This window comes from Osmerus mordax, chromosome 4 (assembly GCF_038355195.1).
Source record: "Osmerus mordax isolate fOsmMor3 chromosome 4, fOsmMor3.pri, whole genome shotgun sequence".
NCBI classification, from domain to species: domain Eukaryota; kingdom Metazoa; phylum Chordata; class Actinopteri; order Osmeriformes; family Osmeridae; genus Osmerus; species Osmerus mordax.
In genome coordinates, this window is record NC_090053.1 from 18,877,596 (window position 1) to 18,888,937 (window position 11,342).

General features: G+C 49.9%; 1 protein-coding gene across 2 annotated transcripts; it reads left to right on the forward strand.

Annotated features, from left to right (window-relative positions):
* Positions 1–741: 741 nt before the first annotated feature.
* On the forward strand, positions 742–11,161 carry spire2 (spire-type actin nucleation factor 2). 2 transcript variants are annotated; one of them, XM_067234271.1, is made up of 15 exons: positions 744–1,211; positions 3,685–3,728; positions 3,840–4,232; positions 5,507–5,587; positions 5,869–6,033; positions 6,197–6,283; positions 6,367–6,487; positions 7,031–7,197; positions 7,323–7,545; positions 8,248–8,375; positions 8,783–8,920; positions 9,040–9,107; positions 9,193–9,220; positions 9,716–9,813; positions 9,985–11,161. In XM_067234271.1, the coding sequence occupies exons 1-15, from the start codon at positions 908–910 to the stop codon at positions 10,250–10,252; spliced, it is 2,313 nt and encodes a 770-aa protein (XP_067090372.1). In that variant the 5' UTR covers positions 744–907; the 3' UTR covers positions 10,253–11,161. The 2 variants fall into 2 exon arrangements, with proteins under 2 accessions (XP_067090373.1, XP_067090372.1); XM_067234272.1 differs by lacking the exons at positions 9,193–9,220; positions 9,985–11,161 and having other exon boundaries at positions 742–1,211; positions 9,716–9,772.
* The last annotated feature ends 181 nt before the right edge of the window (positions 11,162–11,342 follow it).

Consider the following 11,342-nt stretch of genomic DNA (forward strand, 5'->3'; position numbering starts at 1 on the left):
GTAGCTATTATACCAGAAACACGTTTGAATTGAAAGTAAGATTGCCCACCTTTTAAATAGACCTGCATGATATTCGACAAGGTTGTATTCCTGTGAACTGACAGATGAAACGAAACGTTGTGGCGACCCCTAACGGAGGCAGCCGAAAGAGGACGTAGGCTATGCCCATGAACTGATAACCTCTACAAAGGAAAAAGGCTAGACGAAAATGTGAGATGGAAGTTACTGCTTTCTTTTAAATTTGGCTGAGTAGGCTATAACTTGTCTACTGAGATCCGCTTAGATAACCCACTAGTTGTGATTACAAATTTGAACATCTACTGAAAATCAAGTTAGTAAGTAGGCTTACCTATTACAAGAGCCTACTACATCTAGTCCACGAGACTGTCTGATTTAGTAGACTATTTTCCACATTGATTGTTTTTGGGGGATCATTTCTGTTTGGTGACGATGCTCCTGCGCGAGCCAGGGGCGGAGCACAGAAGATGCTCTGCAGTAGAGCTGTCGTTGGAGAACTGGACGTATAAACCTGCGTTTGAACACCTGGCTTTGTAAATAAATTGCTTCAACATTGAAATATGACCACTATAGCGGTGCCAACGGGTGGTGGTTGAAGATTCTCAACAAGTTTCTCTATTTACCCCTGTCATTACTCCTATCGGATAGCAGTTGCCAGGATTGCGCCACTCGGGGTATGCTGTAGGTTGCCTCCTTCTCCCGCCTCCTCGCCGCTGATTGACATTCCTGCAGATCAAAGATCGCTTTCATTCGCTGTTATGGAAACTCACAGCTGCGGCAGTTGAGTCGGCGTCCTGTTGAGAGGGAAACGGAACCGAGGTAGCCACACAGTTATCTCGATGGCTACGGAGGGTTCGATGTGAAGAATGGGCTCAGCGGTACCGCAGCTATGGCCAGATCAACAAACAGAAGCGTCAGTGAAGAGGATTCAAGAGTGTCCGCTCCCACGGATCGGGTAGAGGCGCGGGACCTGACCGACCCACGGGAACTGTCTCTGGAGGAGGTGCTGAAATCCTACGAGCAGCCCATAAACGAGGAGCAGGCTTGGGCCGTATGCTACCAGTGCTGCAGAGCCCTGAGGGTGCCGCACCCGGTCACGGTGACCGGCGGAGTTTACCGGGTGAAGGATCCGTCCTCTATCCTCCTCCTCAGAGACGGGACGGTTTGTCTACAGCAGGAGACGAGTACCAACGGTATAGCTCTTTAAAAAAAATCTCTGCAACTTTCACCTGCTTCAAAACACACATGCACAAACTTATTAGTAGACTAACTCACAGGCCTGTGTGTCCTAGTCTAAATTATTTTGAAAAAGCTGTAGTCCTATTCATTCACACGTATTGTTTTGAACAACGTCTTCTTAAAGCGCTCATTTGTAGTACTACCTCCATGCACGCAAACGACTTGGTGTAGCCTATAGCCTACCGGTAAATTATCAATTATTTACACCATGCATATTCGCTCCAGTATAATACCTTATCAGGCTGTATTCCTAAAGACGCCACGTTGTACATAATCAGAATAGGTTGGCCTCGCAGTATAATGCAGCTATCTAATCTCTTTCCCGTCAATAACACCGGCATGCTGACTGCTTCCAGCAGGACGACTAGGGAGTTACTGTCAGTGGTAATGATTACCTGTGACGTTGCGTTGCTCAAAGCACCATTCGATAGTAGAAGCAGAGGCCGAAAATGATAATTTGTTACATCAGAAACCTATTTCACAGAACGTTGCTAAGTGAAAGGTATTAACCGTCAGTCATGCTCCTTGTGACTCTGAGAGACCGTCAGGGATAAAGTCAACTCTGGCTCGATGATTTCTTGTTAAGTTCGTCAGGTGGGATCAGGACTAGGAAGTGATGGTTGTAATTGGAGAGATTCATTACAAGATTCATATAATTATTTGACCCCAGATGTGCATCTGGATATGGGTTGAGGTCGGTGAATCAGAACCAAGCATTTGTTGTGTATACAGAATGCCACACTGGCTGACTTTACATTTACATTTTACATTTAGTCATTTAGACGCTCTTATCCAGAGCGACTTACAGTAAGTACAGGGACATTCCCCCGAGGCAAGTAGGGTGAAGTGCCTTGCCCAAGGACACAACGTCATTTGGCACAGCCAGGAATCGAACTGGCAACCTTCTGATTACTAGCCCGATTCCCTAACCGCTCAGCCACCTGACTCCTTTACAATCTATCAGGTTGTGTGCAGCCAGGCGGAAGTTTTATACTAATGTCAAATGTTTGTTTCATGGTGATGGGACCTTGGCTCAGCCTTTGATGAGCCCCTGTACTGTAAGTCTGTAGGGTGGTGGGCCTGTGTTCATTTTGTTGTTGGTTGGAAGTGGAGGTGATTCTGTGTGTGAGTCATGTGTATGGGGGGTGTGTTTAGTTTAACGTTGGTGTGTGAGGTCAGCATTAACAGCAGCATCAGCACATCATCGCCCTCTCTCCTCTCTTTGCCTCATTCCTTCCAAGCTTCTGTTTCCCCTCTCCCTCTCTGTCCTGAACTCCCCCTCCCTCCCTTAAAGTTCAAATGTCCCCTCTCCTCTAACCTGTTTTCATGACAACCAATGGAGAGGTTCAACTTTGGACAGAGTGAGGAGTGGATCACCACACAGAGACTCAACCTCCGAGCCTGAAGTCACCTGATTGCTGAGGGGGCGGGTCCTGAGGGGGCGGGGCCTGCGACTGGCCACACAGTTACTGTGAACAAGCTGTCCAGCATCTTGCCTGACCCTTATGGGATGTAATTTTAGACCCCAATCCCCAACTCCACCCCACCCTGAGGTCTTCAAAGAGCTGTGATTGTGTGTGTGTAGGAGAAATGGAAATAGAGTGGAAAATAATGTATAAGAGAGAGGAATAAAGTAGAGAGAGTCCTTTGTACCTGGTCCAGTTGGGCAGGCTCTGTGAACGTGGTCTTTCTTCACCCCCCCTCCCCTTCCCTCCCCCCTCCCCTCTGCCTGTGTCTCTCTGTCTCTGGTTCCTGAGAGCTGCTGAATGGGGAGTTTCTGGCCTCCCGGGTGTCATTACTGACATCTGAGCTAGGCGCTTCTCTCTCTGTCTGTCCATGCAAACACACACACACACAAATACACACACACACACACAATGATAGGTTACCTGAGTAGCCAACCGAAAATGAGCTATATGAATGGAATCAAAAAGGGATCCTGGTGGGGGGGGCGCTAACGCACCCCACTCAACAGTTTGACAACAAAATGGTACCGTAGCACTGACAGTAACTCATATTCTGTAGCCGGGACAAATACATATTGAGGGAGTCAGGTGGCTGAGCGGTTAGGGAATCGGGCTAGTAATCAGAAGGTTGCTGGTTCGATCCCCGGCTCTGCCAAATGACGTTGTGTCCTTGGGCAAGGCACTTCACCCTACTTGCCTCGGGGAGAATGTCCCTGTACTTACTGTAAGCCGCTCTGGATAAGAGCGTCTGCTAAATGACTAAATGTAAATGTAATGTAAACTTGCCATTGTCTATTTTGTGGTTTTAGGATGCTGTCTTCTTTTCTTTTAACTACACAAACCAACAAACACACACACACATATCTTATTCAGACCTAAACTGTGACATACTGTAGCTATATGTGAACTGAAATTGTTGTTATTGTGTGTGTCCATGATGTCATCCTCTGGGTGTCTATAGATGACCAGGACAGGCCCCCCCTCCCTCCTATGGCAGAGAGCAAGGTAAGCCGCCCTGCAAGCCAAATCAAACACACCCAACGTCCCTAAAAGGAAACAAGCACCGTTTCTAACAAACCCCCGGTGGATTTTGTTTTGACCTCTCTCTCGGACCAGCTGGTGCAGTCCCTGGGCGTGGCCATCTACCGGGCCCTGGACTGGGGGCTGGACGAGAGCGAGGAGCGCGAGCTAAGTCCCCAGTTGGAGCGGCTCATCGAGCGCATGGCCGCCGGTAACCAAGGCCAGGAGGCCGAAGCCTCCCCCGCCAACGCCACCACAGACGAGGGCTACAGCGGACAAGAAGAGGAGGAGGAGGAGGGAGAGGAGGGAGGAGAGGAGGGGGCGATGCAGAGGCCTGTGTGTTCCTACCGCCAGGTGATGGCGCTGTGTGCGTCCCGGCTGGCCCACCCTCCCCAGGCTCCGGAGCACTACCAGGCCGTGTGCAGAGCTCTGTTCCTGGAGACGCTGGAGCTGCAGACCTTCCTCACCAAGATCAGAGACGCCAAGGAGGTGCTGCTGTCATCTACCCACAACCAGGCTGTCATATCCAGCTACACACACACAGTCATATCCAGCTACACACACACAGTCATATCCAGCTACACACACACAGTCATATCCAGCTACACACACACAGTCATATCCAGCTACACACACACAGTCATATCCAGCTACACACACACACAGTCATATCCAGCTACACACACACAGTCATATCCAGCTACACACACACAGTCATATCCAGCTACACACACACAGTCATATCCAGCTACACACACACAGTCATATCCAGCTACACACACACAGTCATATCCAGCTACACACACACAGTCATATCCAGCTACACACACACAGTCATATCCAGCTACACACACACAGTCATATCCAGCTACACACACACAGTCATATCCAGCTACACACACACACAGTCATATCCAGCTACACACACACAGTCATATCCAGCTACACACACACAGTCATATCCAGCTACACACACACAGTCATATCCAGCTACACACACACATTCATATCCAGCTACACACACACAGTCATATCCAGCTACACACACACAGTCATATCCAGCTACACACACACACACAGTCATATCCAGCTACACACACACAGTCATATCCAGCTACACACACACAGTCCTATCCAGCTACACACACACAGTCCTATCCAGCTACACGCACACAGTCATATCCAGCTACACACACACAGTCATATCCAGCTACACACACACAGTCATCTCCAGCTACACACACACAGTCATATCCAGCTACACACACACAGTCATATCCAGCTACACACACACAGTCATATCCAGCTACACACACACAGTCATATCCAGCTACAGACACACAGTCATATCCAGCTACACACACACAGTCATATCCAGCTACACACACACACAGTCATATCCAGCTACACACACACAGTCCTATCCAGCTACACACACACAGTCATCTCCAGCTACACACACACAGTCATATCCAGCTACACACACACAGTCATATCCAGCTACACACACACAGTCATATCCAGCTACACACACACACACAGTCATATCCAGCTACACACACACAGTCATATCCATCTACACACACACAGTCATATCCAGCTACACACACACAGTCATATCCAGCTACACACACACAGTCATATCCAGCTACACACACACAGTCATATCCAGCTACAGACACACAGTCCTATCCATCTACAGAGACAGACTCAGGCATAATAACTTGCTGACTGATTGGTTGATTGACTGATTTTGTCTCCAGATGCTGAAGAAGATCAGAAAAGAGGAACCTCTGGAGGACAAGTCCACGTCAGAGCTGGACGCACTCAAACACACAGACTGGGTGAGGCTGTGTGTGTGTGTGTGTGTGTGCGTGTGTGTTATGTGAGTTTTGGAGGATTCTGAATATGTTCTTCGTTTGTTTGAGGAAGGTAGTGGCTATGGACTGTATGTCTATCAGCTTAACCATTGACAATTGTAAATATCTCTGACAGAGCAGTTATTTGTGTTCTCATATTATCATTTGTGTGTGTATATATGTGTGCGTGCGTGCGTGTGAGTGTCTGTTTGTGTGTGCATGTGTGTATGTGCATGCATGTATGCATATGTGTGTGTGTGTGGCAGGCCCGTCTGTGGGTGCAGCTGATGAAGGAGCTGAGACAAGGCGTGAAGCTGAAGAAGGTGCAGGAACAGCCCTTCAACCCTCTGCCCTCAGAGTTCAGCCTCACACCCTTCGAGATGCTCATGCAGGACATCCGAACACGCAAGTTCCAGCTACGCAAGGTCATGGTGAGACCTCTGACCAACACGTTTAAAGGAGGTCCAGACAAAGTCCCTCAGAAATATTGTCATCTATTGCTCTCTCTCCGTCTCTCTCCCCCTCTCTCTCTCTCTCTCTCCCTCTCTCTCTCTCTCTCTCTCTCTCTCTCTCTCTCTCTCTCTCTCTCTGCAGGTGGATGGTGACATTCCCACACAGGTGAAGAGAAACGCCCATGAGCTCATTCTGGACTTCATCAGGTCTCGTCCTCCTCTTAAACCAGTGAGTGTCCATCAACCTGTCACTGACACTATCATTTGTTGCTGTATCCGTCAATATTATTACAAAGATGTGTGTGTGACCAGGTGTCGGAGCGCAGTCTGCCTCCTCCCCCCCAGAGGCAGGAGTCTCTTCATGAGCGCGTCCTAGCTGGGATCAAACAGGAGCGCAAGCTGAGGCCTGTCAGTCTGCCCAGCTCTCAGAGACGTAAGCAAACTCCCAGGCTCTCTGAAACACACCAAGCGAACTCCCAGGCTCTCTGAAACACACCAAACAAACTCCCAAGCTCTCTGAAACACACCAAGCAAACTTACAGACTCTCTGAATCACACCAAGCAAACTTGCAGACTCTGAAACAGTGGACTCTAGGATAGCCTGACATCGCCAGACCAATTAGCAAAGGCATATTAGTCTGAAACCCGTCAGTTCATTTTCAATATTCAAAGGGGCGTTATCAAAACGCACCGACCAAAATGCCTCTGGAAGCAATTATACAGAATTGGATAGATATCATTCAGAGCAATCGTATTAAACCCTGCCCCATATCAGATAAAGAGTTGTGATTGGCACTTTTCATGCCAGTGGAAAATCTATTTGAATGGGGGGGTGGTCAGACACATCTGCCAGTGCGAATGAACCATTAGCTCGCAGATTGGTCTGGTTGCTAGGCTAGATCTAGGAACAGTTACTAGGAACAGGATGACATGGAAGCCCGTCATGAATACTGTTGTTGTTCTCTTTCCCCCCCAGCGTTTGGCTCTCTGCCCTGTCTGGTTTACACCTGTCCATGTGACATCAAATCTACTTCCTGCATTGACCTGTCAGTCGCAGACTTGGGGCCCCGCCCTCCCTCCCGTCCACGCGTCCTGCTCAAAGCTCCTACTCTGGCTGAGATGGAGGAGATGAACATATTTGAGGTGAGGGCTTGTTCTGACTGGATGGACTACAGCCTATGAACTTGGGGTAGATGTTGCTAAGTGTAACCCACAGAATATGACAATAGAAACAGTAGACAATAGTTGTGTTCTCCTCCCCCTGCCAGGAGGAGGAGTCTCCAGGCAGTGGGGAGCTTCGTCGCGCCGAGAGCTCTCCAACGCCGATCAAACGAGACCGCTCGTTTTCCGAACACGACCTGGCTGAGCTGAGGGGCGAAATGCTGCCCTCGCTGTCAGACTCCGCCCACCTGGCCGCCGTCGTCCTGCGTGGGGGGGAGAGGCCGCGCTCACACACGTTGTCGGGGGCCGGCCCACCCCCCACCCACAGAGGTCAGCACTGGCCACACTCCCCTCCAAACACAAATGTACCTGTCTTAGTCAGTGACACTGACTGTAATTCCGGTTCTGACCAGCAGAGGGAGACATACACTGCAGGGTTTTTGTTGAAGCTTCTCTGATGCTCTGGTCCCCATTCCTATGAAAATGTCTATTCGCTAAAGGTGTTGCTGTTAGTATTAGCTACAGGAATACTGACCCCTGTGTACAGGTGTTATGGATCACTGAGGGACAGGATGGCTTGCTGAGTAGCTGAACGATTCGGAACTAGACAAACCCTTTAACCATTCCTCTTAACCTCTTTATGTAGGAGAGGCATTTTGAGGCCTTTACATGAGGTCTGTCGTTATGACACAATTAACTGGGTGATAGATGTATAGATACTGAGATAAACAGCCTATTTATATGACCATTCCACATCATGTAGTTTTGTCTGCTGACAGCCATCTCATAGTAATGGGATGCTCACTTTGAAGATAGTCTCCACTATTGTGTAACAGAAAGTCAACATCATGTGTGGGGATGGACTCTACTCTACTTCTGGAGATACGAGGCTCACTGCTAGATGCCAGTCAAACACTGAGGGGACCAAGCAGTTTGAGATCAGAGAAAACACATACTAATTTAGTACCCACTTTGTACTAAATCCTATGTACCTGTTCTGTGTCTCTATCCCTCCCTCCCTCTCTCTGCCAGCCTCTCTGCCAGTAGCAGGGTGGGTCCCCCCGTCTCCTGCCCGCTGTTCGCTCAGCTCTGTTGATGAGGTTACAGAGAACACAGAGGCTGGCTCCACCTCCCAAACAGACAGGAAGCTCCTGTGGATGGTGAGACACCTGTCACCTCCACCTACCTGCCCCACTCACCTCCACCTACCTGCCCCCTCACCTCCAACCACCTGTCCCCTCACCTCCACCTACCTGCCCCACTCACCTCCACCCACCTGCCCCCTCACCTCCACCTACCTGCCCCACTCACATCCACCTACCTGCCCCACTCACCTCCACCCACCTGCCCCCTCACCTCCACCTACCTGCCCCACTCACCTCCACCCACCTGCCCCACTCACCTCAACCCACCTGCCCCACTCACCTCCACCTACCTGCCCCACTAACCTCCACCCACCTGCCCACTCACCTCCACCCACCTGCCCCCTCACCCACCTGCACACTCACCTCCACCCACCTGCCCACTCACCACTCTGATGATTCACCTCCTTGCTCCGTGTGTTTAGGAGGAGTTCAGTCACCCAGTGGAGAGTCTAGCCTTAACGGTTGATGAGGTCATCAACGTGCGCCGTGTGCTGGTGAAAGCGGAGATGGAGAAGTACCTGCCGAGTAAAGAGCTCTATAACAATCTGAAGAGAGGCAAGGTACTGAGGCCACCCTGTCTTCATCCTGTCCTCTCAGGTCTGCACTTGTGAAGGCCATTCTGATGAGCTCTCTGTGTGTGTGTGTGTGTGTGTGTGTGTGTGTGTCTGTGTGTTCGCAGGTATGCTGCTGCTGTAGAGTCAAGTTCCCCCTCTTCTCCTGGCCCTCCAACTGCTTGCTCTGTAGAAGGTGAGACAGATTAGCATGGTCATTGTGTAGTTCCATCTCTGCTCCTGTGCAGCTTCACTCATCTGTTCCTCTGGTTTCTCTCCAGGTGTGTGTGTGCATCCTGCAGTGCTAAGGTACTGTACTGTGTCCTTGTACCGTACACATACTAAATCTACTGGATGTGGCCTAAATGCCTTATGACAATGTCACAGTTTGATTTTATTCTGCTTTTTAATTCTGTCAATGATCTTGATTTGTGCTTCAGTGGACAGGCCATGTGGATGTGTGGTTCTGTGCTCCGTAGGTTTGAGGTTCTGGGCTGTGAGGGTTTGTTTGTGTGTGTGTGTGGAAAAGACTTGTTCTGTTCTGAACCTTGCCGTGTTTTCGGAGATGCTGGGCGGTGTGGGTTTTGTGGTTTTGTGTTTTTTGAGTATGCATATGTGATGCTTCTGAACGTCTGTGGTTTTGTGTTCGAGTTTGTGGTTGTTCAGTGTGTGCGTGTTCTACTCTGTACCCGTAGTGTGTGTATTGTACTTTGTACCGTGATGGAATGCGTGCTCGTGGGGAGGGGGCTAGGAGGCCGACCAAATCTCGGTCCAATGTTTCAGTGTGTCACCGCTTCTCTCCAGATGAAAATCCCCTCGAAGAAGATGGCCCACATACCGGTCTACACACTCGGTTTCCACAGCAGCCCCAAGAACCACGGCCGCAGGAGCGAGGTGTACAAGTGAGTCACCATCTCTGTCACTATCACGCACTGTATAGACACAACCAGATATACATATCTATTTTCCAGTTCCCAGCAACTGTAGTATTGATTTCATCGTTGATGCGAGGTGAGGCGGGCTTATTTCCTTTGTCACATGTCAAATAAATACTGTGTCGTGCTCCTCTTCAGATCTCTGCGCAGCCTATCCCGTCGCTCGGTAGAGGAGGAGTTCCCACACCTGTACGCCCACGGCTGCAGCCTGAGGGACGTCTGCGCCGACTGCACCAAATTTGTCGCCGACGTCATTTCCTCGAGTCGGCGGAGCCTGGACATCCTAAACAACACGCCCAAGAGGGAGAAAGCCACGCCCAGGCCACACCCCCAGCCACACCCGCCGTCCTCCTCCTCGTCATCTTCATCACCACAGCCAATCAGCGTGAAGAGAAAGACCAAATGAATGACCCGACTGTTGGTTTACACCCCCCACTCCACCCCCGTCTGCGCTAGTCCTGCTCCAGACACCCCCCCCCACCCCACCCACCCACCTGCCCACTAGCCTGCAAGTGCCCCCCCACCCTCCACCCCACCCCACCCCCAGCTGAAGTGCTTGTTAAAGGTTGTCCTGCCCACACTTCCTGTGTACAGGAGGAAGTGGGTTCAGGGCAAACCACATGTCTGCCTTATCACGCCTCCGACAACACTCACCGATGCACACCTGAGATTGAGAGAGAGAGAGGGGAGAGAGAGAGAGAGAGAGGGGAGAGAGAGAGAGAGAGAGGGGAGAGAGAGAGATATGACAGGGAAAGAGGGTCGAGGAGGCCAAATGAAGGAGGAGGCGAGAGAGGAGATGAAAAGCAGAGACGAAGGGAGGAGATGAGAGAGAGAGAACACACAGGCGCCCGGCTGAGCGTTACAAGATAACTCCCCTTGTAGCTCCCTAGCTGCCTTGCCCTAGATAGGTTCACTGTATGAATGTAGTTCTTGTTTATAACACCACAATAATAGACTCAAGGTGGAGTAAAACCCTAACACGGTAGGAACCCCTGGACACGTATGAAAGGTACATCATGACTTTGAAATGTGCTCGGAATGGGCTCTGTCCTTATATGGCATGCTGTTCCAGCTCTGACTGTCTGAATGTAACTTGGTCCAAGAGTGGCCTTGCTTGTTCTGTTGTGGCCCAGAAGAGAGGTGGTTTTCCTTGGGAATGCCCACTGGACAGGGGCCCAGACAGGAGGACCAGGGCCCAGAAGGGAGGTTAACCATAGGATGAGGCCCTCCTCCTGCTCCTGCCTCTGTAATATCTGTTGTGGATGACACACAGTAAACCTCGACTGCAATAAATTGATGTGCAAACACCAAGATCCTCGTGTGTACTGAGTGATTCTGTACAGAGACGGGATCTGGAGGAGACACGGTTAGGGTAGCCTCACATAACAGTAAAACATGAAATAGGATTATGATTGACAGAATGATACTGATTAGACATCGATCCTTCTCATAGTACATTATATTGATTTAATTAATTATACATTTTGTATAATTGT